This window comes from Fusarium graminearum, chromosome 3 (genome assembly GCF_000240135.3).
Source record: "Fusarium graminearum PH-1 chromosome 3, whole genome shotgun sequence".
NCBI classification, from domain to species: Eukaryota; Fungi; Ascomycota; class Sordariomycetes; order Hypocreales; family Nectriaceae; genus Fusarium; species Fusarium graminearum.
In genome coordinates this window covers 1,035,946-1,057,222 of record NC_026476.1, presented here as the reverse complement: position 1 = coordinate 1,057,222, position 21,277 = coordinate 1,035,946, and the positions used below count along the sequence as shown (strand labels likewise).

Sequence of the window (21,277 nt, the reverse complement as noted above, 5' to 3'; positions counted from 1 at the left end):
AGGGTCTAACATGTACAATGACGGCAAGCTCATGCCCTGGTTCCCAATCTCGCTCCTGGCTTAACGGGTCATTGGCAACCGAGGGAGGCCAATCATGAAGGGCCGTCGACATCACTCCTTTGACGGGACCAGGGCCATTCGGAGCTGTTTTTAGGGGGTGAGCCACTGTAAATTCTTATTAGTGATCAGCTGCCTGGTTGCGGTGGATCTTGGGTGTTTCTGTTGGGCTTTCATTCCACAATATCCGACGATCGCGAGAAACAAAGCTACCGACTCCATTCCGTTGGTTCCTTGTTGGAGAGTTTCTTGATGACTTCATTCAAATGGATCACAGGACTAAGACTAGATTGAATAAAGGCATAATTTATCTGTTAAAAATGCAAAATATCCAAATGACACCAAATATAATATGTCCCTAAATGCTCATGCTTGCTTGCTTATGCTTATACCCCTACCATCGTACCATGCAACAACCATGTCATGCAATCCATCTAGAATGACTTCTCTCCATCGTTGAGTTCTGTTGGCCTTGAGTAAATACCCTGTTCCCTATCTACTTCCTACCTCTTCCATACCTACCTAGTTATGCAAAACTCCAACTTCCCACGTGAATCGTAGAAACGAGAGGATAAGCAATCTGGGCTATGATACAAGAAAAACACACTCTGTGACAATCTTTAACGAGAGATCAGATATCTAAGAAATCATTCATTTGCCTCGTCATTCATCACATAGACACATCAGACTCCTCCTCAAGCTGCCGCTACTGCCGGACCCAATTCACCCTCCGGATCACCGGGCTCGACAAACTTCCGCCAAACGTCGATTCGTCCCATGCCAGAGTTGCGTCCGGCAAGTCCTGCTAGCTCTGAGGACTTGCGTACGTCGCTGCGTCGCGTGCCCTTTCGACTACGCGAGCTGTGACTGTAATATGAATCGTCGTCGTCGTAAGTGTTGGGATCTCGTTCCACAATTAGAGGTCCCGTTCCTCCGCGGTATCCTCCCTCCATGACCGGAGGTGGCATTCCCATGGGCGGCGGCCTCATGCCAGGAGGTTCCATGTCGTACGGATCTTCCGAGTGTCGCTCTACCTTTCGCCTGTCTATGCGTCCTCCGTAGTAGCCTCCCCTGCCGACACGAGAACCTCTCTCGAATTCTGCTTGGCTTGGAGAAGGAGGGGCGCCGCCAACTACTCTGCGTCCTAAACGCTTAGGACTCTCTTCCATATAATGGGACGTGGGTGGTTCTGGAGCACCGACGATATCATACTCGTCGTCTTTGGCATAGTAGCGAGGCCTGCGAACCAGTTCATCTTCGCGGTCCTCTTGACGTAACATAATTTCTTCATCGTAGACATGAGGCCGTGGCTGCTTTCCTCGTGGCCGCCGGGGGCCCCGAGACTCCTCTGTAGTGCTGCCTTCACGGAATACTTGGATTTCGCTTCTTTCCCTTCGTGCAATCGCTTTCTCTTCGTGGTCAGACTCGGGGACGTCAGCGTCGAACCACGGGCATTCGCATCTCTTGGGTTTATCTCCACAAACGACGCAAAATTCGGCACCGCATCGGCTGTCATATGTTAGGGCCATGCTAGAAAGTCGCACAAGACTGTACTTACCACAAAGCATGGTTATCGCCATCTCTAATTTGAGCTGTAGCACCGCATTTGATGCACCTCTTCCGCCCCTCGCTTCTGGCTTGTGCAAGAAACTTGGCTGTTTCATCATCCCGGGGACACTTGCCCGCAAAGTGCCATCTGCCATTGCAAGTCACACAAACCTTTGTGTTGCATCGATCACAGCGAGCAGCCTTTCGATTCGTATCGCGATCATGGTAGATATTGATCGGTCGAATCCACTCTCCACATCGTCGTGACGGGCAATACAGCCTGTTTTTGAAAGAGGCTTCCACAAATTTCTTATTCCATATCTTTTTGAAGACGGGATCGAAAAGCTTATCGACATGCTCCGGATCGATGTGCTCATCGGTACAGCATGTTGGAGGCATATGCTCAGCGTCCGTCATTGACTGCTTAAAACGCTTCTTCAAACAGCTGTGACACATGCGATGACCGCATTCAAGTTTGGGACATCTCGAGGCAGGGACCTCATCGAGACAGCCTTTGCAATCACGGCTAGAATTTCGTGTTAGAACATGAATAGATAATTCGACCGTAGGCCACTCACATTATGCGGGGTCTATCCCGAGAACTGTTTCTAGACGTTTCAAACCCGCTACCCGCTATACTGGGAGGGCGTCTTGAAGACTCTCTGGACACCTCGACTGTCTCTACTAGCCTCCGAGGACGGCCTTCACGGATAATCTCACGGGACTCCACAACCTTGGCAGTTCTAATCTTATTGTTAGCATATAATAACAGCCATTGACCGTAGAGACTCACCTCCTAGAAGCCACGGGTGGCCGAGAAGCATCCAGCACGCTGTTGAATCGTGTTGGAAGACTGTATCTAGGTGTGTCGGTAATCTCCCGCCTCAGAGCAGGTCTTCGATCTGGCGACCCTCTCTCAGAAGACGCATGCCGATATCGTCGTATTTCTCTATCGTCAGAGGTGGATGGCGACGGTATCCTGCCTCGCCTTTGTGGGACTCTCTTCTCATCTGGAGAGCTCATGTAGTCATCTGGGCTGGGTCGTCGGTGATTTCGATGATGTCGTTTGTGCCTCTCATGTTCCTCCACCACAACCTCTATACGTTCGTCGTCGCTATCATCTTCGCTTTCGCTCTCACTCTCACTGTCCTCCTCACTCTCCGTCGGCGGTGTCGATTCAGGCGTCGGTTCCCTCGGTCTCGTCACCCGCCGGCGGGGCCTTGCAGGTTCGGGTTGTCTACCCCGCGGCTTCATGGGCGGAAATCGTTCATCACCCTCATCATCTTCGTCGGCCTCGTAGACTTCAAACTGCGGGCGCTTCTTATAAACATCTGTAGAAGCCCGCATCAGGTGTGCTGGGGGCATGGGCATTGTAGGCGGAGGGTATGCATCGAGGCTCATGCTCCTCGAATATCCCCTGGGTGTACCTCCGTTGGGCCTTTGTAGTTCGTCGACTCGTGTCCGATGGGGCATTGGGTTTGGGTAGTAGGGCGCGACGTCACCTGGGCCATACCAATCGTGAGATTCAGGGCGGAGGGGCCTGCGACGCACGAGTGGAAGTCGGGCCTCTTCATCAGGGACGTCTCGATTGTATCCTCCTAGCCTCATTTTCGAAGAGGGGCCTGTGAGCTCCTACAAGAGGGCTCACTGCTGCAGGACCCAGAAAGGGACAGGGCGCTGGTCCACGGCACAGCACAACGCAGCACAGCGCAGCGCGTTTGGTTCAAGTTGGTGTCCTAACGAGGACTAGTTTGTATGTCGGAATGCCACGGACAGGTCAAAGTAAAGGATGACGAGCAGTCGGGCCACTCAACGAAGTCCACGCTGCGTGAGCAATTGCACCCCCCAAAGTTGATTGGAGTCGGGGGGCTGATCATGCATGGCAACCGCAGCTTGCAGCGTTGCGTCGAGCGAGTCGAGTCGAGGCGAATAAAACCGAGTTGGGAGCTGGGGCGAGGAGAATGGATGGTGGGTGTCGTTTGTGTCTAAATGGTGCCTTACAAGTTGGGCCGCGAGACGTCTGGATGGATGGAGATCCAAATTGGCCAGGCGTCAAGACACTAAAAGCTAAGAGCAAGCCAGGGCAAGAAGCAAAGAAGGGACGAGAAAATAGAGACAAGACGTCCCGGAAGTCAGGTGAGACGAGAAAGAGACGTCCAAAGATAGAACCCTTAAGTAACGTTTCTCAACCTCCGCAGTTTGCTATGTTACCGCAGGATAGCGCGGCAGACTCAAGTATCAAGCGTGGTTTAAGTCACCTCACCTTATGTACTCCTCCTCACGCATCAGACAGTTAGAAACGAATCAAAGTGCCCCTCCCCCGCGTGGGTGGGTTTCGGACTGGCCAGGGTTTGTCGACCGATGTGGTTTTTTCTGCTGAATTAGCGACTGAGCTCTCAGACCCTGCGTTGTGTTATGTTATGACAGAGACGGAAGAAGAGACAGGGTCGTGCTTTTGATGGGGCTCTTTGGGCAGCACAACACACCGTACGAGCCGGATTTAGATCATACGAGTGCGTGCTGAGAACTCAAAGACAAACGAGAGAAGGACGCAAGCATAAACCTGTCTAACGATATTCCTTTACGGGTGGCTGGCATCATTCCAAGACAAACCGTGGATGATCAGTTTTTGCGGTGTGATGTGATGTCACGTGGCTGGAGCCACAAGTCGAAAAGCTGGGAACTGAGACAAGACTATCTCTTTAGGACACCTACAGGTTTGATCATAGTAGAATGCAAGTACCACTAGATTCCTGCAAGTAATCATGCATCTGGACATCTCAAAGTCAATCAAGATAACATCATCGTGGCAAGACTTCCATCATCGTTCACAATCATCTTGACCGAGTCGAGCAAGCGAGAAGCTAGCAACAAGCTAACAACAAGCTCGTCATTGACGTCGATCCTAGTCGCTTAACTACTCGGGCAGTGATGGATCCCTCACGAAAAAGAAAAAAAAAATTGTTCATGCTTTAGAAACGACAGTGCCTTGATAGTGTCCAACGTGGGGTTTAAGTTATGTCCGTACTGCGCCGGGCCATGTCGGCCATTTACTCCATGTGGGGCCACCTTCACGGCCCGGTCCGGCAGCCATGACGGGCCTCCCCATACGGTCATTGAACGGCGTGATGGTGACGGCGACCCTGCCGATCCTAAGTGGTCTTGTCCAGCTTTGTTTTTACTTCTTTGAATCCTGCAGGGACCTTTCTCCCCGCAATCTGCCCGCATGCAAACAATGCAGCACGGATACATCATCCCTATAGCCGTGGCTCAGAGTCTATTGCCATGCAGCCCTATTTATAAAGCTTCTATACAGATGTATTACATCATGGGATGTCAAGAATTCATTCTGATGTGAACCTTCGGATGTAAAGTTTATCTCACAGCAAGTAGCAAAACATATCAGATATTCCGATCTCATCAACAAAGAAAATGCTTTACACAACGTATCATTCGACACTCATTTTAAGCACTAACAAACAGAGAATTCCGGCTCCTCATTCATTCATTCATTTATTTATTTATTACTCATAATCATGCCTTTTAATATTGTACAGTGTTAAACAAATGGGTATAGATGCTATCATAAGATATATCATCATGTTCTTGGGGATAAATCGAAGTGGGATATCTGTAGGCCAATCCTCCAAGGAATTTCCAGCTCGATCTTACTACTAGCTTGTTTGTATGATCTAAATTACATTAATCCAAGACTCTGGGACTAATGATGCTGAAGCAGTACTATGATATCTGTAGCCAAGTTTGGCAATGTCGGTCAGACGGTCCGAAGAACCGTACCAGGATCAATGCCAACCAATAGAATAATAATTTGCAGCGCTGCACCCCAGGATTATCCCCCAGAAGGAGTCTCGGGGCGACAGTCACCCAGATCCCTGGGTCGTATTGCAGCGCTGGATTGGTTGAGCCGTACAAGATTGTAGAGGAACTGCGATGAGTAACGCCGTGGTCTTGCCGGCCGGAGAAGGAGAATAAAGAGGCTTGCCAGGCACGTGGCAAGGCCTTGTTTTGTATTGCGTTTGTAAGCACTCGATGAGGCGACTCAATCCATTCGGCTCCTACGGAGTGCCGAGAAATGCGCGCCTTCTCACCTCAGCCTCTTTGAGCATTTCGGAGGCCAGGCTTAAGCTTGGGGCCAGAGTCGCGTATCGTTCGACTTCCATTACCACATCGTTGATAATCTGGTCTAGCGCCTCACGACTTGGCACCAATGTAAGCAATATATTGAGAAGTGATGGTGACATGGTGGCACCCATAATAAGCAGGGTTTGAGACACCATTGACAAAGCTCCCTGCCAGATATATGGCATATGTCCAGCATGGCTGCATCCAGTTAGTACGATATCGCGTTGAGAAAAAAGGGTGACATACTGTTCGTGTATATGTTCCAACTGGCGAAGGGAAGCCTCCAAGCATTTGTGGCAATTTTCCCGCACGGCGGGATCCAGAACCTGCTGCTCGTTATCTAGCACGGCTAGAATGTACGGCCGGTAAATGATGGTGCGGCAAGCAAAGAATCTGAGGCGAAGTACTGTCTGGACAGGGTCCTGAAGGGCGTTTCGGGTAAAAGGAAACTGCAGTGGCAATGGCAGACTCTCGTACCACTGACTCAATTGGTAGTCGAGTTCCGCGACAACTGGGTCTAGACTCTGTGTATTTGCAATAGAGTCCTTGGAGTAAATGAGATGGCTGACTCTGTTCAGTAAACGACGGAGGGCAATCTCCGCCAAGAAGTACCAGAGCTCATCTCGACCGACTTGCTCCGACTCGTCTCCTTCGAATCCGCCTGGAAGGCCGACGTGCTCCTCGAACTGGACAACACCTGAATGGGGCAAGTCGAGTTCTGCGAGAAGATCGCTTTCGAAGAGTAAGGCGTTCCAGTAAATGCGCTCCACGAGCTCTCGCTGGTGACTGGGAATGCGACTAGGAGCCATGAGAAGGAGTTGCAGTTTGGTGCTTGTAGTGCAAAGTAGGTTCCATGCCTCCATAGGTCGTACGAGGTAAAAGTGGTACGCTGCAGCCAAGAGATGACATTGCGCCGCCACCACACTGTTGGCAGTCATCAATCCCGGAAGCAATGACCAAGCTGCTGTAAAGTATTGTAGACCTGGGGGATCTTCGTGCGGGAGAATCCTGGATATGCTACCGTGCAGACTTGCTTGGCCTAGAGCAAGAACAAGGAGCACGATACAACTCTCTGGCCCCTCTCGGAATCCGTTGGACAAGGCGGTCCGGTATTGGCTTCTCCAAGTATATGGGTTCACGCAGGCGTACCATATGTTGACCCTCTCAAAATAGGCCTCGATATATGCTTGAGTATTTGACAAGTCCACACATGGTGTTTTCGTAAGAGTGTGAAGCGGTTCTCGCGCCATTTCCAATTGTAGCAGAACCTGAGGATCGCATTGCCGCGAAATTAAATCTCGGATGAGAGGCCATTGCAGTAGATGCATGGCGGCATTGGTATGGACTTTGGGCATGGTAGAGATGTTGGTTCCCACTGGTTGCGCCGACCAAGTCCCAAATCCGCCATTAGGGATAGAGCTGAACGTGGCCGCATTGGCTGACAAGATCAGGTTGTCGCCATCGAGCCCGGTGCCGTTACTCATTCCAGGTGAGTTTTCAGTCAGGCCAAGTCCATTTGCTGTTGTGTTTACCATGCTCATCTGAAGAAGGCTTTCAATGCGATTGAGGCGCTCCAAAATAAGCTTGTCACCAGCGTCGAGCTTAATTCCTGGTTCTCGGTAGATGCATTCAGCGCCAAGCTCCGTACAGAGCTTGCACTTGGGTTTTGTTCCATCGCACCGCGACTTTCTCGAACGGCAAACCTCACACTAAGGAAGAGTCAGCATACGAAAGATGAGAAATAAACAGTATGCTGTGACGCACAGCAATAGTAGCCCTGCGGCGGGGATAATCGACCCCGGTTTCTGTATTTCTCCTCTTAAGTGGGTTTGAGCCCTCGTCGCTTGAGACCTTTTGTCCACCGTTGGACATATTGTCAGGTCTGTTATTATCGGAGGATTGCGATAGGTGGCGGGCTTTTTGAGACGTGACCATGCTGAAGCTGGGCGTACGCTGATTTTTGTAACTGACGGGGGACTTGAGTGAGGCGTCGGCCGACATGGTTGCAAGTGACGACATTGGAAGGTCGAGTGCGAAGCTGTCGCGAGCGGGAACGGTGAATGGTCGGGCTGAGTTGATTGAGATTGAGTGAGCGGATTCGCCTGTCGATGATGGGGACATGATGATAGGTTGGTGTCAAAGATGAAGCGCGATCGTCTCAAGATCGAGGCTTCAGCCGAGGTCTGGCGGCGTGGATAGTTGCAGCTATGGCTGCGAACAACTCCAGAAACTTGTTTAAAAAGTTGATGTTCTAAAACAGTACCGAGGTTTCAATGGTAGCGTCGGAGATCAGACGATGCGATGAAAGCTGAAACCTGAAACAGAAGAGCTATGCCGAAGCTAGACCGGTGATGGATGGACGAATTCCCTGTAAGTCGCGTTGCGCCTGTCCTGTCAAAGGATTAAAGAACGCCAGTCTCAAGAACAAAAGACTAGAATGCCGTCAAGTCACTGAACGTTGAGAGAGGCGTTCTTTTTTGGAGGGCGACAATGGAGGAGCAAACGGTTATGTATGGGAAGAACATGGACAAGGGTGTCTGAGTCCATGTGGTGCTGCACCTGCGCTTAACCCCAGACCCTGGGTCGGGCGGTGGAACTCGGAAGAGGGTGGTGGAGAAGCGGGCGGGATGGACTAACGTTAGAGTCGACCATCCGGGGGACTTCTGCAGCGGATGGAGACTTGACCGATGGACATAGTACTCCGGTCAGCGGCCGAGTTACTTGGAGAAGACATTAATGACATGGGCATGACATGACAGTTGGAGAGCGGAAATGATTGTTCGAGATTGTCTCGGGGGACCACTTCGGCTTCAGGTGGTGGCGGCGGACGTTAGGCGAATGGTTCCTAAATCTGGGGAGTTAGCGAAGCGATGTGAAGAATCTGGGGAAGCTGTGAACCTTTTTTTCTCCATTGTGAGCCCTGAGGTAGGGGGCGAGATACGAACGACGAACTCATTGCCTTCCTGAATCGATGCCATGCATTCCCCAGAGGATTGATTCAACGGTTCGGACCAGTTGTTCTCGTTTAATCGCCTCGACAGGGGTAAGACTGAGATGGAGGGGGGGTCGTTTTTGTAAGTGATTGGTGGGATCCCCGTCCACATCACAGTCTGCTTGTGGAGAAGCGATTTGTGGAGGATGAGGTTCAATTTCATCTCACAACCGGTAAGTAATTACATACCCACAATGATTTTGATGTCTCCAAAAGTGAGGTTTAGGTCAACTGTGCCGTTGCTTCGCGTGTGGATTTGTCAGGGACTGAGCTTTTGTTATTGGTATGGCAAGAGCGGAAGTGTCGTCTCATCTTTCTTCCCGTCGCACTTTCCTTGTAATCACATCAACTGGGAGTGGAGGGAGTAGCACTGATGGAAGGACGGCATGCATTCGGCACCTACCCACCTTAGTAGTCTAGCTGTTTAGGTAGGTACTACCAAGGTAGTAGTTCACCTTATTTTCAACGACCCAGTTGCAGTCCTGCTCATAAACAACACGTTTTATGCCTGCACCTCTAACAACGATATCTTGACCCTGCATGCAGCGTACCCTCAGACGTACCGCCATTTATCTCTCCATTATACCGTCCTTGCTACAGTTCAGTTCACCAACAGCATGTACTTACTACACAGTACAAGTACTCGAGATGGTGGCATAATGAACCTGAATTATTACGGCCCTACCACGATTTTACAGAATTAGAACCACCGCAGTTCTAGACCCCAGCCGAGAGAATCGCCACGAGAACATATCTAGAGTAATATGCGAAATAACTGTCTCGGGTGCCATCCGTACCTCTCGTTCGTGACCATGGGGTCTGCAAATCCATTCAAGCATTCACTGTAGGTAGGTTGACAGTAACCCTCAAACCATCAGGGTACAGTACTTGGCTCCCATTCCATCCCTGGTTCTCATCTCTTGGAGCCAAAGTAGAGTTTTAATCATCAAGTCGATCACTTCGCGTCACACAATTATTTGTCACGGAGCGCAGGTTTGATCCTGAAATCCGGTACGGCGCCGCTTACATTTGGACAGTCGCAGACTCGCCCATCATGACAGGCACTCATGCGCCCAGCCATCTCAATTCAACGGCCCGAATAGGGGTGGTCTTTGTTGGAGCCTCGCTGTCCTAATCCAATCCAAACCCAAGCCCGTGACCAACCTGGGGTTCGGTTTTAGCCTGCTCCGGTCTGGGGTGCCGCCTCGAGACGCCTGTCAACCTGCGGGGAAATCTAATGGTGTGGTGCGTCTTGTCCAAAATAAGGTAAACAGCTAGCAAGGTTGTTCGATGGATCTTCCGGCTAATATCGAAACTCGCGTCAACTCAACGGGAGCGGAATGCGGCACTGGCAGCCATGATGCCCAGATGCTGAGGAAGTTGATAAACATATGCCAGAGAGGCAGACGATACATTCAGAATAAACAAATATAATCATATTATGACTTTGATAAGATGACTACTTGAGCTTCAAGCACACGGTAAACCACCACAACTCCTCCGCTAGAACCAAGCGTTGACAAGGAATTGTATTCTTCCCGTCACCAACATTTTCAGGGTCTTGACATCCCGGCTATCATCACCCTGAGCCTTGTCCCCAGAATGCAAGTCGATCTTCGAGATTAAGAGGGCGCCCACAGTCCCTTTTGGGACATCCGGAAGGGTCGATGCCCTGTTCTCCTCTGGAATACTGAACCCACATGGGTCGTTCACGGTCTAGGGCTGATAGAGCATCCAAGTGCTTCATCCCATATGCCCCTCCAAAACCGCTGCAAGATACAAACAGCCACCAATGCACCATGCCTCGCATTATCCCCTGCATCATGGTACGATCGACTGCACTTGGGATGACTGACTGCCAATAAAGAGTGCAATCTGTTCAGTTCAGACTTACTGAACAGAGTGTCCCTGGCACTGCAACCCAATCCCTCTTCGGATCAGAGAGCCGTAAATCCGAAACAATATCAAGGCACTCGATATTGAAACTGGCTGCATAGAGAGAAGTCCTTGACATTTCGCGGCTGTCTTTTTCAACAAAGGGTGCTGTTAGCGGATAGGGCTACGTCATGGAAGCCTCTTGCAGGCTTGTTTTCAACATCATGACTTGAACGAAAGGACATGTCCGGATGAGAAGTCACCGAAATGACGTAGGACAGCACTCAATGGTGGACGAAACCACGCCTGTTTGACGATACGAAGCAACCAGATCATTCATAGAAAATCACGGCGGTAACTTCGCCTTCCAACTCTGCATAGGCAACAAAGTCGCCAATCATTCCTGTTTTGACATCCCTCTCGAGAATAACGACACGGCTGTCGTGCTGCAGTGCCACTGCAACCAACGTGCCGGCCTTGTTGATAGTAAAATGCCGAGGGGATCTACCGCCGCATGCGATGTCTTGTTGCAAAGCCAGATGCCCAGTCTCACCGTCAATCCTGAAACTGACAAGCGAGTCTGAAGTTATACTGGTGGTGTTGTCACTGTTAAAATTGGGAGCTTGGAGGGTGTTCTCATTTCGGGATGAGATGAGAAGATACTCTCGATCTGGCTACACGCAGCTGTTAGGATCACGATCTTTGGAAATCCGGTGCTCACTTACAGATACGGCAATCTCAGCAGCAGCGGCACCTTCGGGGATACTCTTTCCTTTGCCATGGATACCACTGCTCCACACTTCTTTGAATACGATGAAACTCCCGCCATATACGACTTCATATCCAACGACGGTGTTGGCCAATTCGGTGACAAGATACATGAACGTCTTTGTCTCTTTCACTACAAAGGTCACATGTCGAGGTCCGCTCCCAGGAGCGACAACCAAAGGATCAAGCTTGCTCAACGCCAAGCTGTCATCCTCATCAACGCCGTAGACGTGGATTAAATCCGCGCCTAGATCTGGAACAAGAAGGAACCGTTTGGTCGGGTCGAGAACTGCAGCGTGGGGATGAGACGCTTCCTGTCTCGATGGATCAGGGCCTGGCTTCGGAAGGCCGTATTCCTGGATCTGCACCGAAGTAATATTGGCCGGGTCTCGAATGTCCCAAGCGGTGAATGCTGAACCGCCGCTTAGACATAGTTAGTCTCTTGATGCAATACCACATTGGAAAGGGGAAATGCATACTAGTGCGCGACGGCCAACCCATAGTCCCACTGTCCATAAGTAATAGCACTCACAGGGCCGAGTGCCGTGGACAGCTTGGTCAAAGGGGTCAAAGTGCCATTCTCATTCGTTGTAAAAGATGCCAACGACCCATTCTTTCCGTCTTTAATCCCCTCATCAGTGCAATAGAGTACACCGTTCATCCAATCAAGTGTGAGCCACGACGGACTTCCACCACATCCATCCGTCGTCGCCAACGTTTCAAGTTTGACGGGTGCATCCCGATACGCGGCAAGCGAAAGGTTCAACGTCGTGACAAGTCCACTGTAAGAGGCAACATACAGCAACCCACTCGGGTCATGAGCATGTGATACCGGGTCAAGTATATCATGATTGTGGCTCCAGTGGGCTCCTTTCTTATAGTACGTCTCATACGCGCAGTGAAGTAGCACCACCGTAAGAGGCACGCCGAGGAGCAGTGTTGAGATTAGCAACGTAGTGCTGTTGTCCCTGAAGGGATTCTTATTAGGTTTCCGATGGTCCAGGAGTTTCATGGTGATGGTAAAGTTCGTTGGCTTTGATGTTCAATGTTTCGGGGGTGCGATCTGCGGTTGCTTGTATGGAGGAGAGCTGAAAGCTGACGCAGCTCAAACGCACTGGCCGCGGGCTGACTATCAGGGGTCGCGAATGAACAAGACTACCGAGATATAACAGTCTAGCAAACGTTGATCTCGCTAAAGGGTTGACAATATCGATTCGTGAGAAAGAAAAACACAGATGGAAAGATTGATGCGGAGTCGAGATTTGATATTCGTTGTGGTTGTCGGCAATTGATCAACATAGCCTTGCGCTAGGTAAGGAACGGGTGTGTGTGTGGCTTTGATGGCACTATAATTGACGCCTTTCGTATCGGTATCACTGGTTGGTTCTATTGCCACTAATTAATAGGTTTTAGGTTTGATTGAAAATGCATTTGCATTGTCGTTTGTTTCATGGATTGTTTCATGGTATGCAGGCGTGGTGATTGATAGAATAGCATTCTGTACAGGTTAGGATGCAGGCGATGGAAAATATGCCTCTGGATTGTAGGATACAAAAGTAAATGATCTAACTATTTGTTGTATACTGGAGGAAACTATGTTATCAGACTCATCTTCTGTGTTTTTAGCTGCCAACTTTTCTAATTCCCCAAGGCTGGTTAGACAGTCGTAACCAACATCACCAACACACAACATAGCTGGACTGTCCGCTTTTGGATAATAGTCGCTTTACTTTTAATTTAAACAATTGCGAGCTTCAATTTTATATATGGATAAGTCTCAATAGTTACATCCACCCTTAGTATCCTGCCTCAACTGTGGTATCATACTCCAATATTTTATCACCATCATCACCGCCGCAAGAACTCCAAACTACTTTTAACTCCAAATTTCCGTATATCCCACATCAAGCCTTCTCAGAAGGAAAGTCTTGAAGCGCAGGTGTAGTTGTTCCTCTCGATAGAGACATGCTGTAGGGTGCCTAGAAGCTATCAGTCAGTATATAATACCTTTATCATCAATTTTGAACATACCAGAACTTCCTTAGCGTTGCAGACTCTCCACGCAAGTTTGCGGACACTTCCATCCGCGGCGACGACAGGTGGCGCAAACTCGATACCAAACATTTCTCGAATGGCATATACAATTCTCTTGGCATATTTCGTATCACGTTCGACATGTCCGCCAAAAGGCTCTTCGGGCTGGTTGGGTGCAATATCCGGGTCGCGGTCTAGGCAGTTTTGGACAACGGGAAGAAGAGCAGCCTCGACAGCTTGCTCATACAAGCCCTTGGCACCAAGATCAACATCTTCCTCGTCAAACTTGCTGATCCGGATTTCAAAAGGCTCAGAGATTGCCATAGCATGATGATGGCCGTTGTGGTGGTATCGAAACTCGAAGACGCCTTGTGTCCACCATAATTTGTCACCTTCGAAAATAACTTCACCTTCAACCAGGTCGGCATCCGTTGCATTAGTAGCTGAGACTGGGTGCTCATCAACCAGAATACTGACATCGGCTGTCAAAGAATCATAAGAACCAGCATTCGTAGGTGCCCATCGTCCAAGAGAAGAAACCTCTGTGGTCTCTCTTGAACGATTGTCGGTAACCATGTAAAGACCAATCCAATCCTTCTTACTGTGGTTGGCAGGGGCTCTCCACTTGACACGAAGAGGTGCACCGTACTCGAAAGCCATGGTACGGACAGGCTTAGGGAACCGACCTGTCAAGCTCTCCTTTCCAGTGTACTTCTCAACGATAGGTGCATGAGTTGTCTGCATACCATTCACAGACAGGGAATAAAGCTTCGGGTCGTAGCCTTCCAAGTCGGGTGTAATTCTTGTGATTGTGAGTCTTGCGGGGGCCATGTTGAAAAGAGCTGAAGTATCTCTAACAATGGTTTTGACGCCTGATGCAAACTTGGGTCGAGCGGTATCAAGGAAGTCCTCGACGAACTGGCTTGTATCATCCAAAACCTTGTCGACACTTTCTTGCCATCCCTTGACATGAGGGGGTAATGACTTTTTGATGAATTTGGTGAGACCAGCTTCTTGACGGAGGCCACGTCCATAGATCTTTTGCATGTGAGGTCGCTCGATGTATGAGATGTAGAAAACCGTCAAAATCTGCGTGACCAGTGCCATAAGGAAGATGGATCGACTCCAAGTGATGAGTGCAGCACCCCATACACCAGCTGTGCCGAAGAATCGATCAGGGTTGTTCAGGAAGCGATAGATGGACTTGTACGTCAACTTGGCCTGGTGATCAAAGAAGAAATCGCCACAGAACCATCCAAATTCTCCAAGGGAGTCATAAACACTGAATGCGGTCCACAATTGGAGGGCGACGAGACTGGCACCAAGGACATGCTTGAGCATAACCAGGCCGTACGCCCAGTCTTCAGGAGGCGAGTACATCTTCCAACACGCAGCAACAAATGCGGTATTACACATGATCATGCTGATATGATGCAGACCCTTCCACTGGCGCCAAGCTTCACCAGCACTCTCGCCGAATTTAAGGAAATGACGAGTCCACATTTTGTTCTTGGACTGCTGGTTGAGGATAAGGCCCAATCCAAGGTGGTACCATACGCGCCATACCAAGGCATGAAAGACAAAGGCCGCCTGCCAGGCGGCAGTTGAGGGCGTCGCCAGAGTAAGGATGGCTACATAGAACGGCATAACGATAACGGCAAAGTCAGGAACCCGGAACAAATCGAGGTTACTTAGACCAACAAGGTTGTGGACCTGGCCAGGCTCGTCCTTTTGGGAGGGTTTGAGGGTTTGTTGGTCGAATGCACCTTCAATCGATCTGGTATCAGCGGGTATAGTATCAATTTGGCTGCCGGACACGGTTCGCTTGCGTGGAGGAGGAGGGTTGTACGTCTTCTCGATGTGAGGGTTCTCAACAATCACAAGGAAAGCAAATTGGGCCAGGTGCGCAAGAATCGAGATGAAGAGAACCTCGTAGCTGGCTGCCATCATGGAGATACCGTAGTAGCCGGCGTAACCGATTGAGTACATGGGATGGGGAGCCATTTCGAAAACACCATCGAAAGTCAAGTCTTGGTCGATGAGGTAGAAAAAGTCTCCCCAGTACCAGGCAAAGTCTTTCACGACACGGTGAGCATCGAGTTTCACCCAAAGATTGAAGCCAATGAGACTGATGCCAACAGCCCAGCGGGAGAAGCCGATCAGAGGGTTCTCGCCTTCAGGAGTATGACCACAGACCATGGCAAACAAGCAGTAGGACACAAAATCACACATAAGGATCAAATCAACAACCCTTCGAAAGACCAGCCAAGTGTTGTACTCGAGGGGGGCCTTTTCGAATTCATAGTCTTCGGTAATCTTTGTCTCCAGCTCGGTCTTGAGGAGTTTGTAGAGCCACGGCCGGGGGTTCTTGCCAGTTGATGGATGCTCGAAGAGTTTCCAGCGTTTAGCCCAGGTGACAAGACGACGGTGATTCGACTGGATTTGGAGGAGTACACCAATGCCAATATTGTAGCAAGCCCGCCAGAACAGGAAGACAACAGCAAAGACAGTGCGCTTGGATCCAGATGGTAGGAAATAAGCAGCTAGAATATGAAGACCCAGAATTGCCAAGACAATGGCATCAGAAAGATTCTTGGGTTGGCGAGGATCCAAAAGCTGAGAAACCATATCATGGGTTGTGGGTACAATAAAGACTGCAGCATGTGACAGTCAGCCAAAGACGCACCAGAGCAACACACCACCAAATTAACCATAATTCGGGGTTTACATACCTGTACCGTCTGGTGTGCGACCATAGGTCTTGCTAGACTTTTCAGACGAGTTTATTGTTTCTGATGGCTCAAGATCATGGCTTAGTTGTGCTTGTGTATCTTGTTGCGCAGTAGAACCAACCCCAGATTGCCGTTGTCGCAATCCAGGGCTGGTGTCTGGCACATCGGCAGCAGTACTCATGACTGGTGACGATGCAGCAGGTAGAGTGTTTCAGTGGCTGTATGTATTCCCAGAGATCGTTGTAACAAAAGGCAGGTTTAGTTTCAAGGGAAGAAAGAATAAAGGTTTAGTTTGAGTAAAAGATGAGGAGATGGGAATGAGAGGGCTTGTAGCAATAACACCCGGCTGTTGGGTTAGGATGGGATGGGGGAAGCTTGAAACGACGTCAGGGCTGCTCCACTGCCACTGGCTAGACTGTCCGAACGGGGTCACCTGGTTAAGGCGTTTGCGAGCTGCTTGGTCCCTGGCTTGAGCTAACTAGGACCTGGTCTGGAGCTGTGGCAGCTCCATAAATTGAAGACGGAGGGAGAATTAACAGGGAAGGTTGGAGCATGCAGAACAGTACAGCGTAGTAGTCTGTATGCACGAGGTTGTAGTGTGATGATTGGTGCGAGCTTTTAAAGCGATTGTTTGTATTTTATGAGGTGTTGTTTCATCGGAAGGATTGCGTGCTTTGGCGAAGAGGAATAGCGAGAAGAGAGAAGCCAATTTATAGCGGAAGATGCCAGCAAGACAATACACCAGACCAGACTAGAGTGAGTACCTGCCCGTCCACCTAATGGATGGATGGAATCTGTCGTGACACCTATCGAAACCTGCACCTTCCTTATAATATGAGCAGAATATGTATTCACCAGAACCACTCACGAGCCCGGTCTTTTACAGTGAGGTTTGAACGGGGCGACGGTCTTACACGGGCGGCAACAGCGCTAAACCCACTGCGATAACCAGAAGCGGGGGCTCCATTTGACCTGGGCTTCCATCGTCTTCCCCCACCTGGACAGGACAGAACCGAGCTCATGAGAATCATCGGGTTTCTTGAGTATCTGTTGATCAGTGAGTTGTAGCAGTGTGTGGTTGCAGTAGCTGTAATTACTGCAGTCAGGATATCGGATTATAAACTCTATTCTGTCACAGCTTATTCAAAACAGTGCATAGGTCTCTATCTCTACCGCCGACTCTACCCGCTATGGCCGCTGCAATTGCCGCTCTGCAACGAACAAGAATGGGTCTGCATCCGGCGACCGGCGCCGTTATGGAGGACATGTCCCGATAGGTACTACGGGCCAAACCCCACCCCGTAGTGGGGGCTTCGGAAGCGAGCTCGACATCTTTGGTGGCATTTGATCAATTATCGCTGGACCTAAGGTTACCTCTCTCATTTCTTTAGCTCGGACTGTCCTCCAGTAGGCGTGGCAGGCATAGAAAAGACCCTTGTCTTTGTTACCAGCGTGGGGTAGAATCACATGTAAATATCACATTAAAGTAGAGGAATAGAGAAACACCCCAGGCGATTTCTCCCAACAAAATGGAAAATCAGAGTCTTTCTAGGGTCGTAAATGTGTTGCAAGGGGCTACAGCGATAGCTTATTTACTTGTCTTTAATTGACAAAAACATTGAAGCATACAAACTGAGTGACATGTGAGTAAGATCCAAGGCGAAGAGGCAGACACAAGACAGACAAGTAACACAGGCTATGTTTTCTAAAGTCTCTGAGCGACCATCGTCCTAAATACAAAAGCGAAAAAAAGCAGAAATGAACGATTGAGTCGCACGAAACATAAAGATATAGTTCGAAAGAAAAGAAGAAGAAAAGATATTAGTTGGGCGGGCGCCGCTTGATTATTGCTTATTTAGTGCGCAGACTTTCATGGTTTCTCTAATGGTACAATATTTTGAGCAATCTCAATATATAAACCCATTCTAAAAGTGTGTCTAACAGACGCACAATGGATAGTCAATCTACATAAGAATATTTCCCAGACCATGAATGTTCAACGCAGAGCAATAAATTCCAAACGTTTTCTCTTGAGCACGAGACCGTCACCTGGAATCGGAAATATCTCCATGTAAGCATCAAACATTCACCATATCCCTGCGATATTCAGGGTCTCGAATCACACAGCCCCTTGTTCTCGAAGCTAGTGGATTCGATTCTGTTGAGATACGGGAGAAGCCAATCGTCACTATTATCGTGGCCTTTTTTTTTTTTGGCAGTTCCCTATACAGGCAACCCGAAAGAGCCGCTTGTCTTTATACGCGAGAGAGAGTTATATCCCGCAATGCTTGCTTGCTTGATCCATGCGACTAAGCTAACCCTCGCTTCTGTGAAAGGCCAGAGTAAGAACCGGGTAATATGGGAGAACCGATTTTTGATCTTTGCATTTCTATCGAGTTCGAATTGCAAGGGCCGTTGTTGTTGGCAAGATGGCCTTGCATGAGAGACTGCCGTCGTGCTCTTGCCTATCACAAGGGACAATTAACATGACACTCTCCAGTTCTGGGAATTCTGAAGAGGCTACTAGGTGTCAACATTCTGTCAAGCTTCGATGGAGTGTAGGCGGTAGCTGATCTTTGTAACTACTGCATATCTCTTCTGAGTAAATGTGATGTGGCCGAGTGCAATCGGGTTAGCAAGTAAAGTGTCACTCAGATACATGCAGGAGAGTTTACATGTACGATTCAAATGTCGTTATGTTTAAATGGTCCATGCCATCAGTAATGTCTAAAAAGTTAATACTGAGCTTCTGTAATGACTGATATGAGCGTCTCTTATTTTCTTCACTTAAAAGAAATGACTCGCCAGCCAATGTCTGGAAGGTAACTGTTCATTTGCGCAGCCTTTATTGGGTAAGCCCCTTTACTTGACAATAGAATGCAAAGCTGATCTTTGCATATTTCTGACCACTCTCAATGTGACCAGAGCTTCTTGATGGCTGGTCTTGTCCTTGGTAACTGGTGAGCATCAGGATCTGGTCTCCTTAGTGGGACAAGACCGTTACTGTCTAAGAGGTAGTCTTCTACCAGATCCTTTAATGACAAACTAACCAGGGTAATATATGCACTGCATATTATTGCACTTCTAGAACATTGCTGATGGGCTCATATGTCTTTTCAGATTGACTATGAGACGCTCAATATGTACTATATAATCATCCGAGGTGCTAGACGTGCCAATAAAGACATGCCGTTTCCTTGCAACCAGCAGTCTCAGTCTTTCTCTACAAAGCTAAAGCACAGTCAGACAGCAAATGAGTCTTGCCCCTTGCCAGCCCCTTAAGTATACCTTGGTACCACACTCGACCCAACAAGCTGTTTAACAATTATACCCCTTACTCAGCCTGTATGACAGCTGTCTTTGCTCAACAAGTATTGGCCTGGCTGCCATACCAAGGAAGCCATCTCCGCTCATACATCAAATATAGACAATCACTTTCTCATCCCAGACCACACATATCCTGAAGGTTTCATTGAATCATGAGGTTGAAAGTTTTTCCCCATCAACCACGAATGCATTACCATGTGTTCCCCCTAGCTAAACAACGCACACAAGATCGAAACAGCAGCAACGTCCACCTTTTTACTGAGCCTTCTTGGCAAACTCCACCCGGAGAATGAGATGCTTGAAACCAAATCCGTCCATCTTCGCACAAGCCTTGACGGCGTCGCCTCGGTCCGCAAAGCTGATAAAGGCGAAACCCTTGGCCATGCCAGTCTCTCTGTCCTTGGCCAAGAACACTCGGGTGACACGACCGAAACGCTCGAACATATCCCGCAGCTCTGCCTCCTCGGCCATCTCGGAAACCTAATGTCTGTCAGTACTGTAAGCCACATAAGTATCATGACGCCACTCACGTTGGTGACACGCAGTGTAGCAAAGTCGTCCCTCTCGCCAAACTTGGATCCCATTCTCTCGCCAGCACTTCCGTTGCCACGCAGGGCAGGGGGAACATATGAACCCTTCTTGGCACCAGCAGCCGCGGCGGCTGAAGGCTCGTCTCCCATACCAGCAGCGACATCGGCAGCGCCGCTCTCTCCAATGGGCGCCATGGTGTCCTTGTAAGGACATCGGGCAGTGAAATGCTGACCGTTGCAAATACGACACTTGACCTGCTTGTCCTTGAGCTGGTCCTTCATGGTCTGGGTAGCAGTGTCGGCGGTATCGTCCTTCTCGGCCTTTCGCCAGTTGACGCTTGGTCGGAAGATGATGTTCTCACCGACAGAGGTGGTGTCGGGGGCAGGGCCTGGGGGATCCTTTGCACTGAGGCCGAACTTTGGCCAGGTTTTTCGGTCGGCGACGCGGGGGTTTACGGTCTCGGTGTGGGTAATGAATCGGACGCGGCGAACGGTCTTGACCTTGCGGCCGTCGTCATCGTAGCGGAATGTGATGATGGTCTTTGTTCCATCCTTGTTGGCGATGGTCTGAGGCTCAGGGAGATCGGTGGAGGTCTCCTCGACGTCGTCGTCGTCGGCCCAGTCGTGCCTTTTTTTGATGGTGGGGTTAGTCAGAATATCGATAGAATACCCCAGTCGGAGCACAAGCAAAAGCGCTGGGCGGGCGGACTCACTTGGGCTGGTTCGCAACTGCGGCAGCCATGATGAATCGAGCGTATCCGTGCGACTTTTTGAGTTATAGGGGTGTAGGTCTCGCGGTAAGGTCGGGATGCGTCGTCGTGGCTCGTCGAGGCGTCACTTCGTGATCGTGGGGTTTCTTAGTGATGGTTGAATTTATTGCACTTTTTCGTGGTGCGGCGTTTGAGCACCGGTGGGGCAGCAAAGTCAAGCCACATCTTTGGGAAACCATTAAGATCAAGATCACATGATGCGCACTGCCACAGGGCCAACTTATTCCGCTCCGGTCTCGAAGAGTGTCGTGAAAGTAAAGTTTACTAGGCGTTAGTTACGTTACTTTGTTCAATCTCATGTTAATAAGGGCTTTTGATGACGGTACATTTCCCATGGAACATGCCATTATTAGAATCGGCAACCGCCAGTGGGTAGACGGGAAATCGGCATCAAGGGACACGTCGGAATTGAAAACGACACGGAAATGTGTGGCGCAGTCGAACCATATTGCGAGCGACATGACATCTCACATTGAGTTTGTTTCAAAGCAGCAATTAGTG

At 49.5% G+C, this 21,277-nt stretch overlaps 8 protein-coding genes across 8 annotated transcripts; 1 reads left to right on the top strand and 7 right to left on the bottom strand.

Moving 5' to 3' along the window:
* Window positions 1–752: 752 nt before the first annotated feature.
* Window positions 753–2,022, bottom strand: FGSG_12677 (uncharacterized protein; the record flags this gene model as incomplete). The annotated part of the gene is made up of 2 exons (XM_011325255.1): window positions 753–1,566; window positions 1,616–2,022. The coding sequence occupies 2 exons, from the start codon at window positions 2,020–2,022 to the stop codon at window positions 753–755; spliced, it is 1,221 nt and encodes a 406-aa protein (XP_011323557.1).
* A 103-nt stretch (window positions 2,023–2,125) lies between these two features.
* FGSG_12676 (uncharacterized protein) lies at window positions 2,126–2,976 on the bottom strand (the record flags this gene model as incomplete). The annotated part of the gene is made up of 3 exons (XM_011325254.1): window positions 2,126–2,131; window positions 2,276–2,348; window positions 2,399–2,976. The coding sequence occupies 3 exons, from the start codon at window positions 2,974–2,976 to the stop codon at window positions 2,126–2,128; spliced, it is 657 nt and encodes a 218-aa protein (XP_011323556.1).
* A 590-nt stretch (window positions 2,977–3,566) lies between these two features.
* Window positions 3,567–3,902, top strand: FGSG_12675 (uncharacterized protein; the record flags this gene model as incomplete). The annotated part of the gene is made up of 1 exon (XM_011325253.1): window positions 3,567–3,902. The coding sequence occupies one exon, from the start codon at window positions 3,567–3,569 to the stop codon at window positions 3,900–3,902; it is 336 nt and encodes a 111-aa protein (XP_011323555.1).
* Window positions 3,903–5,185: 1,283 nt separating this feature from the next.
* Window positions 5,186–7,620, bottom strand: FGSG_05068 (uncharacterized protein; the record flags this gene model as incomplete). The annotated part of the gene is made up of 3 exons (XM_011325252.1): window positions 5,186–5,946; window positions 5,995–7,457; window positions 7,513–7,620. 3 exons carry the CDS (start codon window positions 7,618–7,620, stop codon window positions 5,682–5,684), a joined length of 1,836 nt encoding a protein of 611 aa, XP_011323554.1. The 3' UTR covers window positions 5,186–5,681.
* Window positions 7,621–8,700: 1,080 nt separating this feature from the next.
* On the bottom strand, window positions 8,701–9,398 carry FGSG_12674 (uncharacterized protein; the record flags this gene model as incomplete). Its single annotated transcript, XM_011325251.1, has 5 exons — window positions 8,701–8,903; window positions 8,930–8,982; window positions 9,148–9,160; window positions 9,304–9,330; window positions 9,368–9,398. 5 exons carry the CDS (start codon window positions 9,396–9,398, stop codon window positions 8,701–8,703), a joined length of 327 nt encoding a protein of 108 aa, XP_011323553.1.
* Window positions 9,399–10,947: 1,549 nt separating this feature from the next.
* On the bottom strand, window positions 10,948–12,395 carry FGSG_05067 (uncharacterized protein; the record flags this gene model as incomplete). The annotated part of the gene is made up of 5 exons (XM_011325250.1): window positions 10,948–11,289; window positions 11,341–11,806; window positions 11,863–11,891; window positions 12,036–12,165; window positions 12,277–12,395. The coding sequence occupies 5 exons, from the start codon at window positions 12,393–12,395 to the stop codon at window positions 10,948–10,950; spliced, it is 1,086 nt and encodes a 361-aa protein (XP_011323552.1).
* Window positions 12,396–13,155: 760 nt separating this feature from the next.
* On the bottom strand, window positions 13,156–16,045 carry FGSG_05066 (uncharacterized protein; the record flags this gene model as incomplete). Its single annotated transcript, XM_011325249.1, has 2 exons — window positions 13,156–13,362; window positions 13,415–16,045. 2 exons carry the CDS (start codon window positions 16,043–16,045, stop codon window positions 13,288–13,290), a joined length of 2,706 nt encoding a protein of 901 aa, XP_011323551.1. The 3' UTR covers window positions 13,156–13,287.
* A 3,463-nt stretch (window positions 16,046–19,508) lies between these two features.
* On the bottom strand, window positions 19,509–20,876 carry FGSG_05065 (uncharacterized protein). Its single transcript, XM_011325248.1, has 3 exons — window positions 20,720–20,876; window positions 20,007–20,634; window positions 19,509–19,956 (listed from the first exon to the last, which is right to left on the bottom strand). The coding sequence occupies exons 1-3, from the start codon at window positions 20,746–20,748 to the stop codon at window positions 19,732–19,734; spliced, it is 882 nt and encodes a 293-aa protein (XP_011323550.1). The 5' UTR covers window positions 20,749–20,876; the 3' UTR covers window positions 19,509–19,731.
* Between the last annotated feature and the right edge of the window lie 401 nt (window positions 20,877–21,277).

Coding starts and splice junctions, on each gene's coding strand:
- FGSG_05065 (XM_011325248.1), bottom strand. CDS start 20,748: ATGGCTGCCGCAGTTGCGAACCAGCCCAA. Junction 20,635..20,719: donor GCAGTTGCGAACCAGCCCAA/GTGAGTCCGCCC, acceptor CATCAAAAAAAG/GCACGACTGGGCCGACGACG. Junction 19,957..20,006: donor CTACACTGCGTGTCACCAAC/GTGAGTGGCGTC, acceptor GACAGACATTAG/GTTTCCGAGATGGCCGAGGA.